The 26,115-nt window shown below is 39.8% G+C and overlaps 1 protein-coding gene across 2 annotated transcripts in view; it reads right to left on the reverse strand.

The window, feature by feature from the left end:
- The window catches only part of vps13b (vacuolar protein sorting 13 homolog B), a 337,411-nt gene that overhangs the window by 89,067 nt on the left and 222,229 nt on the right, over nt 1-26,115 (reverse strand). For both annotated transcript variants that reach the window (XM_077526198.1, XM_077526199.1), the window contains exons 35-38: nt 11,530-11,862; nt 10,242-10,629; nt 10,000-10,137; nt 767-1,126 (exon numbers count right to left, since the gene is read on the reverse strand). In XM_077526198.1, the coding sequence (XP_077382324.1) occupies nt 767-1,126; nt 10,000-10,137; nt 10,242-10,629; nt 11,530-11,862 (1,219 nt within the window). The remainder of the gene's footprint in view (nt 1-766; nt 1,127-9,999; nt 10,138-10,241; nt 10,630-11,529; nt 11,863-26,115) is intronic.

A 26,115-nucleotide genomic window follows, 5' to 3' on the forward strand; every position in this document is an offset into this window, starting at 1 on the left:
AACCGTAGTGAGAGGTTCCATAGCAATGTAGCATGTACAAACAAGCCACTTGGAAGAGAAACCTTTATCTACTTCTACTGAATGTGAGAGATCTTCAGTCTCTAGTTCTTCTGTTGTCATTTAACTTGGAGACATTTGACGCTTTTGTTGCTAAGGACACTTAGCAATGCATGCACAAGCGCTTATAACTGCAAATGTTATGCCTAGAAGTAACAAATCACATTTAACTTCACATTGAACAGTTAGGACACACATTAGAGGAAATAGCGAAGAGACAAATCCTATCACATTTCCTTGGTAGAGTCCAAATCATGTGTCAGCCAATCAAAAGCCGCGGGACTTACAAGACACGCAAGTGACAGCCAATCACTCACTCACCACCAAACTCCAAGTCCACATACCGCACGTCCTCTACTTACTTGCAACAGTAAATGCCAAATGCCAATTACGAAATATGCTCAAATGGAACATTTGGCATGCAGCAATGAATACATTTTATAAAAAAAAAAAGAAAAAGTGCTGTTTACATACCTGGGCAACGAAATAAAATATGTTGTCATGAGAATTTAACTGAAAATTTTAAACTTTAAGCACTAAAGTTTGCTAAAAAGAATTCCAGCAACAAGTGTCGCTGCACTTGTGGAGTGCAACAGCACATGTGAAAACTCCTAAATCAAAGTAAAGGTGAATGAAAAGCTGAAAATGAAAATATTTATACATATTTTCATGACCATCAAAACAAATCACATATTTTAGTTTTACTCACCCTCGATGCTTGGTCCAGTCTTCAAGTTGAGATTTCCCATCAGTGATGACACAGACATGGTCACGCTGGGCCTCATTGGATGGGCCTCCATTTCCATGACAACCACAATCTGTGTGGTGTTGAGTGAGACCTTGTGGAAGGACAAAGCCAAAGCATCAATGCTGCTTGCTTTATTCAGGCCTTGGCTGTGATGGGGTGGGGAAAAGGCCCTGTTTGGCATCTTTGCAGGGGATGAGTGAGGGGTGGGCGTGTTCCACGTGTGGTTTGGCAAAATTTTCTTCAGGTAGGCTTTGGTCTGCTCCAGTTTGACCAAAGTTGGGTTGATTTTCAAGGGACGGGAGAGCTGTAAATTCAGTTCAGCTGTAGAGGGAAGTAGAGAGATGGAATTAGATGGATGAAAACACACGGTGCTATCAACAGTTGACTGGAATAGAGTCAGAGCTGTATCTAAAAAAGCAGAAAATCCTTCCAGTGCTCGACTGTGTAATATTTATGAAGTGGTGAGTAAGAAAGAAGATATTAAGGGAGCTAAAGGAGCAATGCTTTCAGGTAGGTAGTGACATATTGTCATCATGCTCACACACACTCACTGGTCTCAGGGCTTTGTGGGTGTTCCAACGTCTGTGGTTTTGCATCAGTGGATGGGAAATTGCAATTTTCTAGTCTATTCATTTTATGACAGGCAATTTAGTGATGGGCTATTTAGTGTGTGCAAATGCTAAAACAAGGCTTCTTAATGTTAGTGTTAACCCAGGACAAAACCTGAATAAATACAGAGTTGGGTGCGGTCCCTGCTCGTAATTTGAAAATCCACCATAACTGAACAAATTCCATTTGGTTGCATTAAAAAAAGGGACAGGCTTCATCAGCGTTCCACTGAGCACAATGTGCTGCTACCAAACCCACGGGACGGAACGCTGCATTTTATCACGTCTCATAAATCTAACTTCAAGTCCTTCTCTGATCGTTCAGCTTTGCTTGCAAAAATGTGTTAAAGAACAGATGGTCTCGGTCTCACTCTCCTGTTCTTATAATCAAACATATACATAACATAAATGAATGTGGAAGAGCATGAAAGGGAATCTTTTCTTCATGAAAGTCACATAAATTCAAGACGTCTTTCGCTTGGGCCTTTGTGCACTGCAGTCTTCAAACACTTGACTGGAATTTACAGAGACACATGAATTAACTCCATGCCGTGTTACACCACTTCCATTATCCCATTTTTCCACTTGGTCATGATGATGGGAGAGGGAAGCAGCTCAAAACAAGTCCAGCTGCTTTTCATGGTCCTCAAGACACTCGTGCTTTTAAGGGGGCTTTAGGCCTTCCGTATGTCTTGTTCCCAGGCAGGTACAAGAACGAGATGACACGAGCAGGAGCACTGCCAAGAGAGCCCATGTACACACACACAGTCCCAGTCGCTGCAACCTGGATTCTTTTGTTTAATCCAGTGGAAGTGAGGCAGATGGTAAAAGGAAGGATGGAACCGGAGGGCAGATCGGTGCAATTTGCTGTGCAATGTAGCTTATCATTTCCACCTGACTTGCACCAGGAAATTTTCCGGAGATGGAATAAAAAGCATGTATGCAGCTGTTCATCTAGAGTAGGTTACTGTGCAGCCCCCACTTTTTTCACTCTCTGCTTCATGTAGCTCATCTTCTTGCTTCTGTCCTCTTTTAGTCAACCAAATCTTTGACTTTTCCACCAGGCCCCAACCTAATCAACCCCACCCTGGCTGTAATCACATAAAGTTCTGCTCTCATCACAGTCGGGGCCGTGCCTGGCTCTGGGTATGGTTGTCAACATCAATTGTCTCTTTCTGCCCCCACTCAGACAAAAAATAACAGTCCCCAATAACCTATAAAGGAACTGAATTACTTATTAACATCACGTGAAGTAAAGTACAAGATTTTATTGCACATAAAACTTTACACCTATGCATCTATATAACAATGTGAATTTGATTTGTCTTTGTGCCACGTGGAGCGTTCCGGCATACGGAGGCTGTTTCCTTTGACATTGTTTCCTGACAATTTGCTCGCTGAATGTAGCCTCAATTTAACAACCAGCTGGAACCACATCTAAACATTGGCGCAGGTAGTGTAACCTGATGTTGTTGAGGTGCAGGCAGACAGAATCTGAGCTGCGCCAACATGGATGTCATCGTATTTCATTCAGAAATATGACGAGGGTATGCCTCAAACCTCTGAATCAATGCAGATTTTTTATTTTTATTTTTTTTAAATAATGCCACTTGCTGTAGCACACTTATGGAGGGCAGGTGTTAAGGTTTTGTTACTTGTAAAATATTACAAGGCTGTCTTGCTGACTTATCCCTTATGCTCACACCATGCTGGTCTTTTGCTGACTCAGAGCTAAAAACAAGTCATCAGGTTCTTAAGCATTCTCTATCTGGGTTCCAGTACTCTGGAATGCCCTACCTGTGGAAATTAGAGTGGTTTATGACTTAACATCTACACTCTGGATTTGGTTAAACCACACTTAGCAAGACAATTGTCTCACCCCTTCACACTCCAAAGACCTGTATTTTGGCCTGTTTTACTGCTACTTCTCTTCTACTTCCCAACTACATGAAACGTGGCCTCTGTGGAGATGAGCTGTGTTTGGCTCCAATAAATTAAAGGGTTGAGTTGTTTGCCAATTTTGACACAATTTGTTTGTTAGAAAGATCGGACGTGGTTCATTTTTATAATCAGGGCTTTCATAAAATATTACATATTGATTTTTAAATTTTGAAAACGATCAGCAAGAACAACAACAACGGAACTTGTTTAATTAAGTTCAAAACGTAAAAACAAGCTAATTTTCTATTTCGGATGAATATTTTTATATCCAACTCCAGAGGAGTTAGCGCCTCGTCTCACCAGTCATGAAACTCACTGCTCTACCTAAGAGAGGAGCGGGCATCAGTTCTGTAGGTCAAAAATTACCGTTAGTCATTCCAAATTTTTTAATATGAACAGGCTGGGGGAAAATCATACACAGGCTCTCTCTGATGTCAACTTTGATTAACACGACAGAAACTGTGAGAACATGGTCTGACTAAGGTGCATACACATCTACATTTCTGCACAACAGCAATGCTTCTTGCACAAAATCTGCTTATTAAGCAGGTTACCCTGCATTTTTGGCAAGGTCAAGCGTGACATTGTTGACCCTTTGAACCTGCTGCGTGTGTGCGCAACCACCACAAAGTTTGTTTTCATCTTTGCCCTCCTTTGAGTTTCAGGTTGACGGTTTCTGCTTGACTTTTGACAGCCGAGCAGCTGTGTCAGACACAGGTGGCGATGTGTCCAATTACACGCTGCCTGTATGTGAAGAGGATGTTTGTGCAAGCCCGTGCTTGGGTGACCAAAAATGGTTGAAAGGTATCTGCAGAATCCCAAAGTCACAAAAAGAGCCTCATGCATACGTATAAGGTCCACGATACATGCCTTAGATGCCATCTGAATCGAATTAGAAGGGTGCTAGATGGTTCCGAGGTGCACAAGGTTGTATACAGTAACTGACAGCATTTCTTAGAAGCCGTACTTTGACGGGAACCAGGGACATAAGAGAGTAATGGTTCCAATTTGTTCTAGCTAATCTATCACCTCCTGCCTCTCATTGGAGAGAAGGCTGATCTCTCGTTTCCAAGTGGTAGCAGTTACATCTTTGGACTTGCCGACTGACCTGTTACGAGACTGGAACTGTTTAGGAAAGATGACACAAGGAAGAAAAGATAGCGGCTGAGGGTGTGCCACTCTATCACTGATTAGTGGAAAAAAGAAGACTGACCTACTTTTTAATACTTGTTGAATCTTGAGGTCGGGTAGTTGAAAATCCACATTTTGTATGTAACTGCATTAGTTATGTTAATTGTAGTGAGTTATGACTCTGCTGGGACACAATCCAGTTGAACATTAGGCAAGATGTTGAGATTGGTCATATGGAATAAATGCTGCTGAAATTGCTTTCGACACGACATAACGTAGCCACATGGCTGTATGACATCTCATTTAAATAAATCATATACAGTCCCATCCAAAATGATTGGAATAGCAAAGTCAAGATACACAGTATCTACACGTTACGTGTTGGCGGTAAGTATAAGTACCGTATTTTTCGCACTATAAGGCGCACCTTCAATGAATGTCCTATTTAAAACTTTTTCCATATATAAGACGTACTGCATTATAAGGCGCAAAGAATAGAAGCTACTGTAGTGCCTGGGGTTGCGTGAAGCATACACTAGATGGAGCTGTGCTAAAGGGAATGTCAGCAAAACATATGGTTTAGTATTAACAATATAACAATAACTCAATAACAACATTGTTCACATATTAATATCCATATTTACAATATCTCCCAGCCTTGTCCAGGTGTGGGACTACCGTTCGAACCGCTGTTACTTTGGCGACATCCCGTGACTACGTTAGCCGTACTTAACCAATATTGATCCACATATAAAGCACATCAGATTATAAGGCATACTTTACGTTTTTGAGAAAATTTAAGGCTTTTAGACATGCCTGATGGTGTGGAAAATACGGTAAAGTCCAATAAAGACAAAAAAATAAAAAATAGGGCTAAGAACTAACAACTGGACTATTTTGAAGCGGGATTCGATAAGCCCTGATCAAAATCCTATTGTGGAAGGAGCTAGAAACATGAATTGGGAGGAAGGCACCCTTCAAACCTGAGACAGATGGAACAGTTTGCTCAAAAGGAGTGGACCAGGGTACCTATCAAAAGTGCAGAAGTCTCACATTGAGAGCATAAATTGTTTGCAGTGATTGCCTTAAACGCTTGTTCAACAAAATCATACATTTGGTCCAGGCTCATTCATAAATTTTCTCTTGTCACAATTGTGTTGTGTGTTGCACCACAATAAATAAATAAATAAATAAATAAATACATAAATACTTAGGGGCCTATTAACTAAAGGTTTGTGTCGCCTTTGCACCGCGCTAACCGGCAAAAATGGAGCAGTTAAGGAGCACCTAGTTCACTAAACATGCGCAGCTGGGGAAATCCGTCACTAAGTGCTCTGCCGAACAGATTGCATCACGGTGCGCCGGTGTTATTTGCGTGTATGTAAATTAGGTCATTTGCATACATTTGACGCAAAATATGCCCACCCCAAAGCAAATGAGACTCATTGATATGCAGCGTCTAATTCACTAACGTCAGCGCAAATAGCAACACTGCGTTTGCGTGACGCAAATAACGTTTTTGGAAAGCATGTATTAACCTGATGCACCTCGATCTCCGGCAGTGCATGCCATTTGCAGCACAACATGCGCGGCTGAGCAAGCAGAGAGGAGAGAAAGAGAGAAAGAGGGGGAAATATTTCCCTGTTAGTTTAGGGCTGATCGGCAATGGGGGAGGCATTTAAGATCATTCTTACGTGCCAGATGCATACTGTACGCCCACGACAACCTCTGAAAATATATTTTTAAAACACGATCGCACCAATAATTTGTACATTATGAATGAATGACGCCGTTGTTGGCCTCTCAGCTCTGTACAGCTTAATGGCACTATAAGCGCTTACGCTTGGTCCAACCTCGCTTTCTGATAATAAATAATCTTTCTCGAAACGATTACTAACCATGTTCTTGGTGCAAATCAGTTGCCATGTGTGGTAAATCAGGTGCAAATTTGCTCCAAGCTGTCAGTTTTGTGGGCGTGTTTGCGCCAGTATATGATTAGAGCAATATCCTTAGTGAATCGGTGGGTAACTGGGCGCAGACTGCGGGTGCAGTTATGTGGTGCAATATTTCGCGCTATTACCGGACGCAGCGCATTCTTAGTGAATATGCCCCTCAGATTTTAGTAATTGTATTAATTATAATGACATGTTAAGTTGTTTCAGATTTTTTTTTTTATATTTATTTAAGTTTTAGTAATTGTATTAATTGCAATGAAATTTTAATTTGCTTTTTTTCTTTGCTGCACGCAGTCTGATCTGAATAAATAAAAGTTGAATACAATATATATATAAAAGTTATTTATTAACAGTTGTGGGGGATTTTTGTCCATATGTGAAAAATTATTAACTCACAAACGGTATATGTCTGACTGTGTGCAGGCAATTTCTGCACATGAATGCTGAGACACAAATTGTTCTGAAAACAAACTTATCCATATTTCGAGTTGCAATTCCTTGACTTCAGTGTGTGAGTACTGTGAAGGTGCCGTGGGTGAAGGGAAACCAGTAGCATGTGTGGTCAATTCCAGATATTTCCAACACATGCTGACCTGGGCTGTGTGGGGGTGGCAGGCCAACCTCACACTGAGCCTGGATTATGTCTGTGCCATTTGTGTGTGTGTGGGATGGAAAAATGTGCATGATTAAGTGTGCATTTAAAATATAGACAAAAGGACTGAAAACAAAGGCACTCTAATGTTCGGCTGTTAAATACTTTGCACTACTAATTCATCAAGTGATATTAGCGTGCATGTACAAATTTTGTGCTGCTGGCTTGCTTTGTCATAATTTAATGGATTATTATTAGATTAACATTACCATTAGATTAATAGATTATTAAAAAAAAAAAAAAAAAACTGTGTCAAAGAAATCATGCAAGTGATTTGCCGAGGCCACCTCTATTGGAGCAAGCCAAAAGTCATTCACATATCTGCAACTTCTTGACAAACAAAAGCAAGCACAGCTTGAAGCAAACTGTTTCCATCTCATCTTGACCTGCTTTTGGCTTCTCCCGCTTCGCTAGATTTATACTTCCACTCTCCTCCACCTTGGCTGTCCAAATCACATTAGGTTGTAAAAGTGTTGGATTTGTGAGATCAACAGATTATATAGGAATCCAGATGATTTGCAGCATAGCCTGCGCCCAGTAGGAGACTAAGAAGTACAACTCCATCACTATTATGCATTACATGTTTAGTGATGTATACACAATATGAAACACATATTAGTGATGTTCAATACTTTTTTCAGACTGATACCAGAATCCAATCGATCCTCAACTCTTTGAGTAGTCACTGATACAGATACCAAGTACCAATAATAGCACTTTTGATAGATAACATTTCTAATTGCATTGAATATACAGCCATGTTTTAATACAGTGGTACCTCTACGGAATTATTAGGTTCTGGAAGAAAATTCTTAAGTACAACATTTTGTAAGTAGAGACGCATTTTCCATGTAAATGCCCTAATACGTTCCAAGCTTCCCAAAATTCAGACACAAATGTTTTATAAAGCATAAATATGCATCAAAACATGTAACAAATACATGTTACAATTAGATTATTGCACAATAAATGAGAGTTGTGCATAATGTAAAAAACAAAGAATAGAGTAAAGAAATGCAATTGGCTGGCAACCAGTCCAGGGTGTACCCTGCCCTACTGCCCAAAGCCAGCTGAGATAGGCTCCAGCACCCCCGAGACCCTTGTGAGGAATAAGCGGTCCAGAAAATGGATGGATGGATGGATAGAGTAAAAAATAAAAATGATGATCATTTACCTTTTTAACTGCTGTCCTCCTTGTTTTTTGCCCTCTTTGGTTCCTCTTCTCTCTCAGAAGTGTTTTTGCCTGGTGTTTTGTAAAGAACTGATCCAAGGATTTTTGTTTTTTTAAACAATCTTATTTATGTATTTATTTATTTATTCATTTATTTTTTATCACTCACTCTGTAAGCCACACATGATCTCCCAGGCGGAGAAGTGAACACACGCCATCCGGCACCGAAGGCAAGTGACGGTTCCACTCCTCCACCTGGAGCCCTTGTCTTTTTTAACAATCCTTCGAAAATGTCCAAGGCAAACATCATCATAGTGAGCGATCGCCTGAACGGTGAACACTTTTTCGGGGTGATTCTTTTCAATAAATTCTGAAACTCTGTAAACTTCAGGTACGGCGAGGCATCTTTTTCCAAAAAAGGCCCGTCTCGTCGCAATTCAATCATGCCTTCATCAATCACCAATTGTTTGAATTTTTGCACAAATTCGTCGGCCGTTAGTTAATACATTTACGTAAAACTATCCAAACACCTCATGGCCCGAGGGGCGAATGACGAGGACGCTACATAGAAACATATCTATTATGTATCTGTGGACACATACGGTACAGGTCCCTCTTAGCCAATGGGATGCCAGGAAAATGCCAGTAACAGCCAATGGCAGAGCAGCTCTAAGTATGTTGCGTTCAGGCAACTTTGGGAGCTGCGAGTAGCAGCCCATACTGTATTTTTACCTTTCGTATCCTGAAACTTCTTTCGTAACAAGAGGCAATATTTTCCTGTTGAGGAGTTTCGTAACTTGAAAATTTTGTATGAAGGAACATTTGTAAGTAGAGCTGTAATTCTGTACTGTAATTGTAAACTGTAATTCTAATTTCTAATTTATAGTTCCTGACCAGAAAACGGCCACCAGTATCAACCACCATTGCAAGTATCAATACCTTGAAATTGGGCCTGGTAACGGCCCAATACTGATACCTGATATCGGTACTCATCCGTCCGTACAAAATGCATATAAATACAAGGACAAAAGACGTTGGAAGTTGGAACTAAAAGTTTAAATTGTGACTTTGCGCTTGCAATGCACCATATGCAAAAGCTCATGTTTTTTTTGTTTTTTGTTTTTTTTTGCTTCTGGTGTCCTCTAAAAGAAGCAGATGGGTAGATGGAAATTTGTGCGTGGCTGCATTGTGCATTTGTTGCGGTGTACAGAGCAGCATTGTGTTGTGCTGAATGATCCTTAGCGGACAGATACACTGAGGGCTTTCCGTGGACAGCAGGAAGGGATGTGTGTGGCTGAGGGGGCAAATTTCTTCCCCGAACCATCATCAATAACAACTACAGTCCGGCTGGCCTACTGGGATCAGGGAGCTAAACTGTGAAGGATTTCCTGCGCCTACGCACACTGTTCATGGATTCATGAAATCCTCAAAGGGATGAGGAAGTTCCACTTACTCATCCACTCAAAAGCCCACTCACACACTTGTTTATTGCAGATCAATTTGGATCAAATGTAAGACAAACCCACGAGTCAAAATATTTCACTTCAAGGTGCTCATATGGATATAATATCAGTCTAAAAATAGACACCCAAGCCCTGTGAAAATCAAATCCTCAGGACACACACACACTGTAGGAAATCCCAAAGAGCTTTGACATGCTAGATGTGTTTTAAAAGATGTGGAACAATCATCTTCAGCCTAAGTTTCATCTGTGAACAAAAGTGAATTCTTCCTACCGGGTCCATTGAGGAAGTCTTTAATCTGAAGGCACAGCAGAGGTGGAGGGATGCCAGTCTCGCTGTCCACCTCACCCGCTGCTGTTTGGAGCCAGGACACACTGTAATCCAGAGATTCTGGCAACGTCTTCCCTTGGTCTGAAGAGAATGACAGGAGACACAAGAACAAAATATTCAATGATTTCAAGGGTAAAATCCACTATGGAAATAAAGTGGACCAGATTGGATTGTCTCACTCATACCAAGGCACTTGTAGTCCGAAGCCACTCCTCTTAAGGCCACATCAAACACAGAGAACTCCATTCTCTGCTTGCGATGGTGGCAGCTGAGAAGAGCAGAAGGTTGGATGACCTGCAGGTAGAGCAGCGGTTCCAGCACCTGGTCAGCAGGCCCTCTTCTTCCCGGCTGCCTTACGATCGTCACCCCCAGCGCTTGGCGTGCCGAGGAGCGGCTGGGGGTTGACACGGAGTTCAGTGCGAGCAGATTGCCTCTCGGCATAGGGGAGACGTTGCTGTTGAGGATGTCTTCGGCAGTCAGGTCTGTCAGGGCAGCGGGGTTTGGAGATGCCGAGGTCGATGCTGGAGGAGCCTCAGGCTGAATTTCGGGCTGGTTGAGAACACTCTTTCCGACCTGAAGAAGGTGTCAACGGATCGCTATGTTGAAGTTAAATGGGAAGGCAAGTCAAACATTTTCTGAACAATAATTTGTTCTATGCAGCTCCATGAGTCCAAACGACACCTTCTAATTAATATTGCATTTGTGGAATATGAACTAAGAAGAAAAATCCACCTGTTTTTACCCATCTCACGGGACGGCCATTTTGCCACTTGCTGCCGAGTGAAAATGACATCACAATCCCTCAGGGCTAAGGTAACAACCAATCACGGCTTGGCTTGCCAAAGTCACCTGAGCTACTGTGATGTCATTTTTTAGTCGACGGGAAGTGGCAAAATGGCCACCCCCTGAGATGGATGCTGCTTACTTCATATTCCACAAACACAATAATAATCAGAATGCCATTTTTAGAGTAGCGAGGTCGCATAGAACATACTGTTTACTACTACTATTTTTTTTTTTTTACTTGAGCATCTCTTTAACAAAACATAATGAAAACAAAGTGGCTATCCTTAGAGGCCCATACATAATTTGACTCTGTGCATTACTTGTTCGATATTCCAAATTTTAGCCATTTAAATGGGATGTCAACCAAAAAGTTTTCAATAATATGTTGTATACAGCTCCACTTGTCCTTACATGCCATTCTGATTAATATTACGTTAGTGCAACACGAGTTAAGCAGCAAAATCCACCAGTTTTTATTCATCTCAGGTGGCGGCCATTTTGTCATTTGCTGTGATTGGTCAGCCCTGAACCATAGATTTGTTTGATTTGATTTACAACAAGTTTCACATTGTTTACTTGCTTACATAACACAAATGTACTTGTATTTAACACGGACACAAAGGGTCTCTCATGCACACACCCACACTCAGACCGTGGGAGCTTCCAAGTCACACTTGTTGTATTTACCTTTTGAATTGGCTCTTTCCTATCCTGCATGCTGTCTAATGAAGTCGGGGCCTGCGGGGGATTACAACACTCATAGGCCATGACAGACAGCCTACTAGCAGTAAGAAAGATGTCGAATGGAATAAAGTTGAGGTTTTTGGTAATGGTGGACTTCTGGGAGGGCCTGGCTATGCAGTGGTGACTGGTCCCACTCTGCTGCTCAATCTGGACGATTCGGATGCGAGCGCTGTCGCTTCCGAAGCCGCTGTCCTGCCCGTTCCCACTATAGCGAGACGAAGAGTCCATGCCTGTCAAGGAGCTTCGGCTGCTCTGCTTCTGCTCATGTTTACGCATCTGCGTACAAGCACAAAGAAAAAGAAAGGCAACATTTCATTCTCAAGTTACTTCTATTGAATTTGGAAATGCAACCAATGGAAACACCAAAATGCCAGATTAAATAACAATAGATAAGAATAATAGTGTGGATATTTACGTGTAAATATAATCATGTGTGAAATGTTTTCCGTTACTTTAACATCTGTCGACAACGAAACTAACTGAAAATAATAAAAAGACAATGACAATGATGCATAAGAATAATGTGTAGAAAACTTTAAACATTCAAATATAAAAATGCCTTGATAGGCATAAAGTAAAGAGTCAGCAATGAGTTTTAAATAAACAAGAGAGCATTTGCTTCTTTGCAGCGTTTGTGTGTCCTGATCCTTTACAGTAAGACATAAACCAAATATCTGACTTGACTGAAACCATGGACCAATTGAACAATGAAACGGAGCATCATATAGCCACAAAAACATTAAAGGCATGCTGTGGGACCTTTTTTGTGGTTTGAAACATAATTTAGCAATTTTGAAATATTGAATATATCTTTAAAGAAGGGCTTCACTCTCGTCAAATCCAATTGTTTTTTGCAGTGGCTGTGGTATCACGCAAAAAGCAGCCCAAATTGTATGCTTGGCTCCAGATGTGGCGAGTTCCAACCATTGCGGCTATAAAAAAAAAAAAAAAAAAAAAAAAAAAAAAAAAAAAAAAAAAAAAAAAAAAAAAAAGATTTCATGGCCAGTTTTGAGACTACATTGCAGAGATTCAAACAATAATGAGGAGTATAAAAAAGTATAAAAACTGGCTCCCATAGAACAATAATGACAATACTTAAATTTGGGGCAGAATGAGCAATGCAACCGAAAAACCAAAAAAAAACCAAAACAAAAACAGATTTAAAAACAAAGATTTTTGACGGTTTTTGGCCAAAACTATGATGCCCCACACCTTCCAATTGTATCCTCATCTGATCATCATGCACATGGTTGCTATTACAGCATGTACGCCCAGCTGCCCCCCTTGCACTCTGCAACTCCATGGGAATTTTAAATGTATATTATTGCCGTGGCAGAGATAGTGTTTCAAGACCTCTGAGCAAATAGTAAACCCACTGGCAGCGCATTAGACAGAATACTTGACTTATTAGATATTTCCTAAACTAAACAGTGTCATCAAAGGCTAAGAACAAGAGCCATATAAAACGCCGCGGCACGCCTGCCTGTTCTGTTCTTTTAGGCCCGGCTTTCACAGGATAGACCCTGCCAGATCCTTCTTTTTTTTTTTCTTCGTGGCTGATTGTGGACAGGATGTGAGCGCTTCTATTTCTGTAGAAAAGTAAGAATTTCCCACAAAAAAAATGAGGGGGGAAGGAATTTGAGCTGATTTCCAAGAATGTGGTGTTAAACAGGTGACACTTCTGTGGAGAAAAAGACGTGTTTGAAAAGTGTATCAGCGCAGCATAAATGTCTCTTAATGAGTACCCTTAGTTGGAAGGGACACATGAGTTGCACAGCAGCTGGGAAGGAGCTCGAGCCAGAAAAAAAAAAAAAAAAAAAAAAAAAAAAAAGCCAAATACCCCTTTTACTCCCCCATCTCTCTTTATGAGCTTAGGCTATACACATGCATTTACAATTATGGCAAATACCCAATCGTCTCTATAACCACACCACAAACGAGTGGCCCCTAAGCAAATTCTTGATCTATATTTAGACATGCTTACAAGTGGAATATGGGATAATGGGGAACACAATTGCGGGTAGAGAGGAAAGAAACAATGAGGAAAATAAAGTTGTTTGAAGCGTTTGATTCAAAGCGTGTGCAATTAGTACATTCACAAACCCGGGATTTCATATAAATTTCACTTAAAAAAAAAAAAAAAAGTCAAGCAGACAGCTGGAATTTCTGGACTTGGTTATACACCTTTATGATTACTCACAGACAAGGGAGCAGGTATTAACAACGTATGGCTCTCAAGTCCGTAGACTTTAACGTTACGCCAATTTATTCACTGACAGAAGGCAATAAATTTCAAATCCAAACATGCACTGCAGCTACATGCCTGCTCCCAGCTGAAATCCCCCTTTCCAACCATTACTTTCGATTACATTATATAATAGCTGCACTGAAACACAGTTTCCACATCCCAGTGTAATCTTTCGCTGGACCTGGGAGTTGATCGTGATCGTGAATGTGCGATGACACACACACGCAAGCCACAACCTCCATTGGCCAATCATGATGTCATGCTTCTCACAGTCTCTAGGCATAACGTCCTGGAAAATGGAGGATAATCCCCAAAGTGTGAAACCATGAGTCTCCCAGGTGCCAATCATATCAGTGCGCATCTGTGTGACCCCAATTTCTGTCAGTGTAACTCACAACAGCTTGGCTAGAATAAGACTAATAAGCGGAAGCAAATGTCACATCATCCAAATGCCACCCGTTTACAGTGTTGGCTTGCTGGTCCAATATGACAACATACGTTTTACATCTGAATAGCACACATGCACTTGAGTGTTTCCAGATGAATCAAAAGTAGGTTGCGATTCAGGTTGAGAGATCACGGAATAAGAAAATCTGGAGGTTTTCACTTGTAGGAAAGTCCATATGGTCTCAAAAGAATATAGTAAATTTAACATAAGTGACACACTGTAGGTGAATGTTATTTCACATGGGTCTATTTAGAAGCCATATATCTACAGTGAAGTTCAACTTTTTTTTTTTTATTGGAAGAGAGTTGATTTATTGGTCAAATGATTTATTCAAGTGGGCAGACAAGCACCAAACAGAGTGCATGTCGGGAAAAAAAAGACAAGAAAAAAAAAAAGTCTTGTTATAGCTTAATGGTTTAATATAAACTGTATTTTCTCCAAAAAGGGAATGATCAAATGTCAAATGTCTTTACAATGGAAATGATAGTCCATCATAACAACAGAGCTACAAGTTGCGTCGGTCACATAATTGTTAAAAAGAACTATGGTATCAGTATCAGGCGGATACTCCACCTTATTTAAAGGTATCAGTACTTGAGACACTGGCTGATACATTTTGTGGCCATTGTACAATCAGAAACTAGAATGACAAGAATAGAAAATTGTCATTTACTTCATGCAATTTAAACGAAAAATGCTATATTGGGATATACAGTGTTCCCTAGCTACTTTGCAGTTTGGTTATTGCAAATTAACTATTGTGGAATTTCATCTGCGAAATTTGGTTAAGGCAATCTATTTTATGATTGAAAATAAAAACTTGCCGTAGTTATTAAGCCGACAGTTTCTCACCATTGTCTATCCGCTCACAATTTATGAACTCGGACTTTAATCAGCAGCTTGGCATTTATCTTAGATTTTGCATTTTAAAAGTTACATTTATTATGTGTAACAAGTGTTTAGATGAGTGGGAGACGTGTCGGGGGTTTCAGAATGGCTTAATAGAGGTGTGTATACTGTCTATCCCCACACCACCATAGTAAAAATAATAAAAAAAAAAAAAAAAATAAAAAAAACATAAAAAAATATATAATTATCAAAAGTCAACCTCTACTTCACAAAATTTTCCTATTGTGTGTGGGGAGGGGCAACGTATCACCAGTGAGAAGTGAGGACATTTTTAAAATTATCTGTCAGAAGTACTAATGTAAATATTCAAGAGTACTCATACTGGTATAAAAAAAGGGTATCAAACATCCCTACATTTTTTTTTTCTACAAAAAAAAAAAAAATCATCACTACATATATATTGCACTTCATTTCAATTAATAAATTTCTTGAGCAAATAATAGTCACTGTAATGTCAATAACATGCAAGTAGCGTGAGTAGAAGTTGCCATAGAATGTTGAGCTACATTTCAATATTTATTGCTGAATCAATGTTTGGCAGCGGTTTCTCGTGTTCTGCAGTAGAATTTCCAATAAAATCCTAGGAAGTCATATTACTAAATCTTTGTGACGGCACAATACAGTTGCGCTACTTGCTTGCAGGACGTCTGCATGGGAATTAACTTCTGTATCTTGACAGCATCAGCGCTTACAAATTCACCCCCCGATGTGCTACTCACATTGTTTACCAGAACCATAAAGCCGATAGCAGGCCTCTGTTCTTTTGTGCCCTGGGCAAAAAACACTCAAAAAGGTCCCACCTTAATCAAAAAATAATAACAATAATACTTTGCGAAATGCCAAAAAGACTTCAATTCAACCTTTCATTTTCTTGTGGAAAACAGTGGGTGGAAGACATTTATAATGTGAAGTCACCTCCCTCTGTATGCATTAACGGCAGCCCCGAAGCAAAGAAAGGCATCAAAGGCGGCCATTTAATAAATTCAACGTTGTTTCACTAACAAAGGCAACCTGCAATGCACTTAAAGTGAACCACAACAAAGTAGCAATAGAAGGTCACGACCTTGGCGCTTGGAAATGGATGCTGAGTGCTTCGGCGCGACTGTCAACTGTACTTTAAACATGGCATACTCCAAAGCTCAGGGCGCCAAGAGGGGCCATTTTAACAAGCTCCCTGCGCTCTGTAATGCTGGTGGGTGGTTTTACTCCTTGGGGTTTAACGGCGCATCGTGTTCTTTCAGGGGGAATGAGGGACAACATCGCACATTAAAGGTTTCATTCACGTTTCCCAGGCTACCAGCATCTCATCTGCTCAGGAAGGATTGGAGTAATAATAGCATGAGGGGCGGGGGAAAACGGCACGTGACATACTTAAGGAAAAGAAACATCTTAATGACAGCACAATTTATGCATCTGGACATTCCTAAAGCACTGGGTCAGATGGAACACTTTTCAGGAGGAAGAGAAGCCAGGAGCGGGAAGACAGAATTTGATAAGGCTCAACAAAAATGAGGACACAATCTTCAAAACTAAGCTTTTTTATTTATTTGTCCGCGAACACAGGAATCAACATCGGTCTGTTGTACAACGTATTCTACTTCCGTACAAAAAAAAATAAGTATCATAGGGAGGAAAATCAACAATGATTTTGATCAATTTTCAAATGCCTTAAGGTTTGAGAAAGCGCTGGCTCAAACACAAAGATACAGTATTCTAAAGGATGGATGATGAAAAGAATAATTGGCAAAAGCGAGAGTTAATGCGGTCCAAATGGAGAACGACAATAAGCTACTTGGGGGGAAAAAATGCTTCTGGGACACATGGCAACCAAAGCCTCGGTTTTATAATTGTTGAAACTTCAAAACCGGTTCTCTCCTGTGCCTTTGTGCAGCATTAGTTTACTTACAAATATGCCGCCACAAATAGACCCCAGATTTCTGTTGCTACTTCCAGAGTAATGACATTTAGCAGCCTAAAGTAGGTTGACTGAGACTCAAACTTCCAAACCCAACATGTCCTACTCTTCATCCTGGACACAGCCCATATGAAAACAGAAAAAACATTTTATTGTACATTATATTATACATTTAGAAAATGTGTTGAATGATTAATCGTGTTAACTATTGAAGTTATGCAATTAATTACAATTTATTTGAATTGCCTGACACCCCTATAATAAACATATTTCGATATATGCATCTTTTACAGCCCCAGATGACAAAATAAATTGCATGCATCCTGCAACATCACCTAAAATGGTAGACCTTTATATAATACTATAAATAGCTACAACTAGGACAGGGTGTTTGGATGATGGATGGAAAAACAAAAATAAGTCAATTTGCAAGACAGCACACTAGAAATGCACAGTACCGGTTCATACAAATCTTGTCTTTCCTTTTGGCCCATCTACAAATAGAAGCGTGAACACATTGGATTGGATCAGCTCAGTATGCAGTCAACATGCTTATTTTACGTCTTCAATGGCGCTTGGACGCACTGACTTCACTTCAAAACAAAAAGTCAACCTCTTCTGCTTATTTTCTCACTCAAGAAGGGAACCACTTGTAGCTATTTAAGATAGATGATGATGATGATGATACACTGATTATCCTCTTTCGGTCACGGGTGACCTATACAGCTGTATATTACTTACAGTGTACTGTGTCCTCCTCAGGATTCTGCTTTTGTGTTGAGAAAAGGAAGTCAAGAACAACTGTCTCTTATTACTACTATCACTATTGGTGTGAAGAAATGGGCAGGGTTAATTCTTTAATCTAATATTTGGGCTGCAGTATTTATACATACACTTCTCTTAATTGGTGGGTTACTGGACATCTGTTGGGTAATGGGAAAACAAAAAGTATAGTTTTAAGGCAGGCTGACTGCATGTAATTATTCTCTCATTTCAGTTTATTTAGTTTATTTAGGGGCAAAAACAGAGTGGCAATGAAACACAGAAAAGACACATTCTTAGGTTACAACTTTGGCTCTTAAGGGAAGCCATTGAAGATTCAGTAATGCTTTTAACTTAACATGATTAGCTTTGGCATCGACTTTTCAACAAACAAACAATAAAATATACGACAAGCATTGTCTTCAGCCTGGGTCTCCAATTCACAAAAGCAAAGGCTTGAGAGACTTCAAAAACAGAAAAGATGCTTTTCATTAGTTCATGAAGGGCTCTTCTGAAATTCCTGGAAGTGCTGCAAATAGCATTGTCTGCCTCAGCAAGGAAAACAGCAGCGACATGAGGCTACTTTGAGTGGGCCAGTGTGGTTCACGGAAGCAAAGATGAGTGTTCTGATGATGAACGATAGGGACACACAAACAAGAGGTTGTCTACAAACCAATACCTACTACAAACATTACAAAAAGTGATCTGAATGTAATGAAATGTAAGTCCACGAATGCCGTTGATGTCCAGAGGTGAAAAAACAGAAGAAAAAAATAAAATAAAATAACTTATTCATTGCTGTCTGGATATGTTCCCAGGAGTGAGGGAGAAAACTGCTCAGATGTGCTATGTTAAGTTCATAAAGGACAATTATGTATTATGTAAGACCCCCACTGCCCCTTCATCAACAACAGTGGTGTGTTTTACTATGGTGGATAGAATAGAAGCACCGTAAAGATTAGCAAAATAGAAAAAAAAACTTTCATGGTCACTGGGCTGCAATTCAGATGCTTCTAAGGAAAGATTTAACACTAAAAACAAGCACATATTCAAATGGCCAAACAAGCATCAGCTTTTTTTTTTTTTTAACATTGCAGTAGTGTTAATAGCAGACATTGTCATAAACCTCATCCCATTTTTATTTAGTCGACTATAAATCAAGCATTTTAAACTTTATTTTAGTCCAAGAAAACAATTTTATGCATCTAGTTTTAGTCAACAACTGTCAACATTTTAGTCAGGACAATCATTTTACCCCTATTAGGAGATATAGATCGAAAACAATTTCACATAAAAAATTTGCATCTTTTTGATGAAAAACAACTTCACACACAATTACAGTATATCAACAAAGTGGCTACTATGGCTCCATGCTACGATCAATTAGCCAGCATTAGTGGTCGGATTAACATTATTGTTGGAACGTTATAGCTGTTGTATTAAGTTATGTTTTAACTATAATTTATTTTTATTTTAATTTAGTCCCAGTTATTGTTTTTTTAATGAGTGTTTTAATCTAGTCTAGTCTAGTTTTTGTCCAGTGAAAAATGTATGTTGGCGAAAATATTTTTGTTTAGTTTTCGTTAACGAAATCAATACTCTGTCATGACTCGAGTCATGTAGGTGTAATGTTTGGGTCTTGTCTCATGTCTGGGGTCACGCCTGGGTTAAGTTTGCGTAGAGTTCATGACCGTGCACCAGAATTCACGACCCGTTACGTGTCTGTTTTGGTATTGATGTAACAGCATCCAGTTTCAACTAGTTTTAGGCTATATGATGTCTGGACTATATGATGTCAAGTATCTTTTATGCTGTATGATGTTTGTTGATATCAGGAACTATCTGTAATTACGGAGTCAACAGCCAATCAGAGAATTCCATGTCAGTACTAGTACTCACATGTCTGGCTACAACCAATGAGATTGACTGACTGTCTATTTAAGGGTCTGAGAATTGTGTTTTGCCGGATTATTGCTCAACTGTTCTTGTGTTCAGCTCTCTTAGTTTCTGCCTCTCAATGTGAATAAATATAGACTTATTTGTGTCTGCGCCTTTGGGACCCGACTCTAGCACACAACATACTACATGCCGCAATATAGTATATGGTGACAAATCATCCAGGTATATGTCTCTCGGGGAGAGCGTTCCTCACTCCCTTCACCTGAGTTGACACCCGATCTCACAGTTGACCGAGGGGGACCGTTGCCTCCCTTGTTCTCGCAGAATTCCAACCTTCATGATTTAATCTGGAGTTTTCACGCCAATTTCGCCAAAACCGATTGAAGGGACAGCAAATTCAGCTGCTACTGATCTCAGATTGAGTTTCCAAGGGGGCCAATTTAAGAGTGCCACAGTTATGCTTTGAGAAGTCGGACGGTTTTGGTGCAGGGACTGAACGGGGAAGGTGAGTTGTTATGACTGGCTGTCAATTAGCAGTTGATTCAAACAGGAGGGTCAGTGAGAGATGGGAAAAGGGGAAATAAGCTACAGTTTCATAACAAACCAAGGGCAGCGAGATGTACACTGGCGAAGAAACGGCGTTGAGGATGAGATGAGACAACAGAGTTTCCTAAACAGATGCAAGGCTGCCAAAATGGAAAAGGAGATGGCTGCACGGGGATGGTTATTTATTATCGTACTCAGCAGCACCAGGGCAAATGAGAACAGAGCTTAAGCAGGATGGGAAAAGGTTGAAGGGGAAAAGCGATCTCGCCCTCAGAGAGTGTTAATGGCCAGGTTGACTGGTTAAGAGTGGAATGTCAGCTCCCACATTTACAGAAAAGACGTTGGAAAGGCAGAAATCAAAGCAAACATCAGCTTCTCTTATTCTCACCATGTCATGTCAGTGTTTTTTTCTTCTCCATCCGTTCGTGCTCAGGCTTCCTCCGGTCTGTTACCGACTGCGCTCATTATTTGTGTTGGCCATAAAAAAGCTGCTGTGACACATCACTGTCTTGGAAAGTTTCGAGTGAGACATTCTACCTCTCAGAGACAATAATGAAACACTCATCACAAGGAGGAGCACTTCTGGAGACAGCTCACTTGAAACATACTGTACACAGAAAAGGATCCAGATTCAGGTCAAAATCTTATGTGCTTCTGATATTGAGCTGACACCGTGACAAAAAAGATAAACTGAAACAGAGTAAAAGACCAACTGAGCTTCCAAGCTTTGACAAGAGTAACATTTCCGAGCAGCGCATTAAGAGGCAACAACTACAAAATACTATAACAGTATTTAACTACAAGTGACAACTTCGAAGTTAGTCTCCGATATACTGGACATACAGTGCTTTGACATACACGTCAACTTTGAAATACACACGCGATTCATGTGTGGTTGCATGGCCGACACGCACCCGCACACAAAAAAGAAGCATCAGAGAACTGCTGGCCGCTTCAAACTGCTCTTTTAACCCACTGACAAACCAAAGCAGCTACCGACCGATGTGTTTCGTGTCTACTGTAAATCCACGTCTCACCGCAGTTCGTGTTGGCTGGCAATGTGCTCTGCTTTATAATTAGGGGCTGTGATATTGAAGCTGTGCGTGAGCATTTAAACACAGACACGCACGTCGACATTTAGTACAACACGCAAACCTCAAATTATCAGCGACTTTTCTGTTCAACAAGAGAAGATGAAAAGTATGAAGTAAGTGTGTAAACACAAATGCTCAAAAGATGACAAGTTGTCAAAAAACATGCGACACGGGGCAATTATGAGCAAACAACTGAAGGCTTTTGCCATAGATGTTATTTAGAAGACTCTTTGATGCAGAGTACCTTTTTTTCCCCGAACCTGTGTACAGCCTTAGTGTGTGTGTGCATTTCTATACGTGCGCTTGTGTGAGTGTTGAAGGAAGTCTAAAACCCCGTTTCCCATGCGTGTAATCATCCCAGGATGAGGTGGAGGATGAAGCCGTGCGGGACTTCCCCTGCACCAGAGGGTATTTTCCTCTTCCACTGTGGTACAGGCACATGGCTGACCTCGGCTGCATCCGTGTGCGAGTTAAGACTCAAAGGGACACGAGCTGTTCTTTATCTGGCCTAGCGTCTGTCCCAGGAAGCAGTTGGGCAACTTTCAGCAAATGCAAGCGTGATTACGGTAATGACTAATCACTAGGGATGTTTGATACCACTTTTTTTTTCAGACCACTACCAGTACGAGTACTCAACTCTTGAGGAGTCACCAATGCCAATACCAATAGTACTTTGGGTGGGTTAAGGTAATTATAAAGAAAGACCTATATTGTACATCCCAATATAGCATTTTCCCTTAAATTTCCCATTTTTTCATTACATATTTTGTATAGAACAGATGATGAAAGTAATTTCAATAAATAAATCGCATAAATAAAGTCCCAAATCAAAACATCTTAATGGACATCTGTGAGACATTTAAGCCTTTAGTTCCTGATCATAAAATGGCCACACGAGGGCGGCCGATATTGGTATTGGCCGCCGTAAGGCTGAGTATCGGCATGATAACGATACGTGGTGGTAGTACCTACTCCTCCCTCCAAATTACGTTATATGAGCTGGACACGGTTGCCAAACAAGAATGATTTGACGAGTATATGTTGAAGGGCAGGTGATGGACAAAAGTCAAAATGCAATGTAAGCTGTACACTTCATAGAAATTGTCAAATTACCTCTTTACTAGACACAAACAACCTTTCTTACTTCTTATCTCTTAAGTTGTATTTTAATAGCTCATTTACAAAAACAATGTCACCAAAAATATTAAAGAGGAAGTCAACCTAAATATCGTCTTTACAACACTATTTTCCTTGCAGTCCCACAGTATTCGGATTAATAGTCTGTTTGTGGAACATGAATTACAATAAAAATCCACCTGTTTTTATCGATCTAAGGGGGCGACCATTTTTTCACTTGCTGTCGCTTGAAAATGACAACAGTTGACTCAGGTACGTCGCAGGACCAAATTCAGAAAACAGGTGAGGCTGGATCAGTTGTTATCTCACCTGTAGATTTTGATTCTTATTTCATATTCGACAAACACAATCACATTGACGTGTCTCGGCCATTGAACATATTATTGTAAAGAACCTTTTTGGATTGACTTCCACTTTTTAACATCTAAGTATGATGGGAGTAGTAAGTAGGGCTGGGAATCTTTGACTGTCTCACAATTCGATTCGATTACGATTTTTGGGTCTACGATTCGATTCAGAATCGATTTTCGATTCAAACTATTCAAAATGATTTGATTGACAAATAATTTCTGCTTCAATTTACAGATATGCACAACATTGTCATGATCTACTCCAGTCTGCTTTGCAAGACAAAATGACAAATAGAGACATTAAAGTGTCTTTTTTTTTTGTTTAAACATTTATTAATTTTGTATTGTAAGTGCCTTTTTCCACAAAAACAGCATGTGGGCTACAACTGCCTTTTCCCCTTCTTCTTCATTTCTAATTTAAATAAAATCGATTTTTGGATATTAATTTCGATTCGATTAATAAATGAGAATCTCGATTCTTTTATGAATCAATTTTTTGGCACACCTCTACTAGTAAGTATGAAAAGTTGCAAGCTATGGATGGAAAGAAAGTAGAAATTAGAAATGAGAAGGACAAAAAATTGCAATTAATCTCATTAAATTTTCAGGAAAAATCGTATATTGGGAGACATAGATTTTTCCTTAAAATTGTCTTTTTTTTTCTTTCAGAAATTTTATGAACCAAAGGTACTAGTAGACAACTCGAGTTGAATGCATCCCTACTGCAAACCACCACACCAACAATCAAACTATCATATCAATAAATGTTAATCAATGATCATTGAAAGTGGAGAACTTTTCATTAACATTGCACATACAGGTGTGACGAATGTGTCAGATGAGAAGTGTAAATGTATCCGACGTTGAAGACGTCTCAGTGTAGACACACAAAACACACATTTGATCATTATTACAGTTCTACTGTCCCAATAGTAGCAGTGTGCACACTGTGGTAATGTTAGCTTGCAGCGAGTGTGCACCATGTGTGTATATGCCTGCGTGTGCGAGTGAGGACAGACAATTGTGTGTTGTGACACTGCCTCCAAAGTCCAAGAAGTTGCTCTATCATATATTCATAGCTGCTTGACTGAATCATCTGCTGTTGCTGAAAGCTGCCTGACCCAAGCCCAGCTTCACTTCATCATGATTAATGTAAACCATCTTACTGGGCAGGTCCTCCAGGAAGCACAAGGAAGAGAGTGGAAAACTAATCTATACAAAACGTTATGAATTCATCCTTCACCAAAGTAATAACATGAACAGTAAAAGATTGGGGCATCTGCTCGAAAAACAATAAGATCATTTGAGTAAATTGGATCCATCCATAATTGACTTCAATCAATCTGCATATATGTACTTAAGAGGCAACAGATTATGGAAACAATCACAGCCGATGACAATACGTGACTTTCTGACAACACAACTCAATGAACTGAAATGAGCGAGTCCCACACAAGGCTTCCATGGAAGACATTTGTGCACACATTGCCCACATGCCTGCTTCGCCTCACCACTGCCAGGGAACCCAAAAGCCTCTACAAAACAAATTCATTAACCCGGACAATAAAACACAGCTGTGAGGGATGATGGGAACTGTTTGAAATCAGTGCGCGGGATTGTGGGGAATCTGTTCAAGTCAAACAGCATGTTTTCAAAAATGAGTGGGAAGGAAAAGAAAGGGGGGAGGGAAAAAAAAAAAAGACTTAGAAGTAGGGGACACTGCGGAAGAAGCGGTGTTTAATCCAAACTGCTGACTGAGAGCAGAGATGCTTTTTAAGCTTTCCTAAAACACAATAAGCAACTGTTTCTAATAGAATGTTAATAGGATGTGATGAACAGGATGTATAAATGAAGTACAAACAAAACTGTCAAATATAATAAATATCACCCATGAAATTGACTTGTAATATACAAATATAACCACTCCAAATACAATTTTTTCATCTTGGAAACTTGCAAATGGAAACACATTTCATATTTATGACTTCTTTGTAGGACCAGCATCTATTGTGTGTTCTATTCTGAATGCATCAAAAGCTTTAACTCTTGCAACAGCAAACAATGTCAGAGGCAACATGCGACCGATAGAATTGTTTTGCTGTGGTGAGTCTCATGCATTAACGGGGCGAGACAGATTTTTGGCACAGAAAATTGGTAGTGAGAAGACTCAGCCTTTGAGTTAGGGGATGTTGTGATCAAACCCGCCACTAGAGGGCCTCGTAGCTTGCACAACGGGCTCTTGCTGATTGACCAACATGCTGCAATTTGACAGAATTCTCACTACTAGCCTGGGTCAACTAGAAGAAGAGGCAGTTGACACCCCTGACACAGATGAAGATGCAGATAATTTAAACAAGTGGTGCCACAAATTCAAATGCAGACCGCATTTATTGAGATTAACCTCCAAGTGTGCTCTAATTTATTATTTTAGTAAGAATTACAGGGAGGAAAAAAAGATCACAGCAATAGAAACATTCACTTTGCTTTAATTAACCTTTAAAGAAGATTTATTATACATTTTTCCCCTAAAATGTCTGTAACATGCTTTTATTAAAATACCTCAAAAGTGAATAATTACAGCATACTTTAGACCCAAAACCTTTTTGACTCACGGATATTGCTGTTTGGAAGGGGCGGTCCTATCTCATTTGTCTCCCAAACAATTGGTGTCCAAACTACGGCCCGGGGGCCTTTTGTGGCCCGCTGTCAACTTTTAAGCATCCCGCAACATATGCTAAAAATTATATTTGAGACTAAAAAATTCATTTTATATACTGTAGAGCTTTTCAAAATATACAAATATGCAAATGAACTATTTACAAATAAAGAAGAAACAACATTTCTCTTCATAACGATGTGGTAAATAAAGACAATTATCTTTTACATACAAAAATATTTTTTCCTTAAGTTTCTGCTCTATGTCAAGGTCGGAATTGTGAACATATATGAGTCATATTTTCTGGTGGGTTACAGTGTTGAGACACCCTCAAAATCTTGTAAAATCAGAAACTATTTGCCTTGGCTTACAGAAAGTTATTGAGGTAGCAGTTTGTCAGAAAACTGTAATATATTAACAATATGCAATTGCTTGATTGACTGATTTTTAGTGTGTTTGAGAAATTAAAGTAAAAAAAAAATTGTGGCCCTTTCGTCCTTCAATTTTTCAATATACACCCCTTGGACACCACCTAAACTGCTAGACCAATGTAGAGTATGGGCCA

This window comes from Festucalex cinctus, chromosome 7, assembly GCF_051991245.1.
Source record: "Festucalex cinctus isolate MCC-2025b chromosome 7, RoL_Fcin_1.0, whole genome shotgun sequence".
In the NCBI taxonomy this organism is placed as follows: Eukaryota; Metazoa; Chordata; class Actinopteri; order Syngnathiformes; family Syngnathidae; genus Festucalex; species Festucalex cinctus.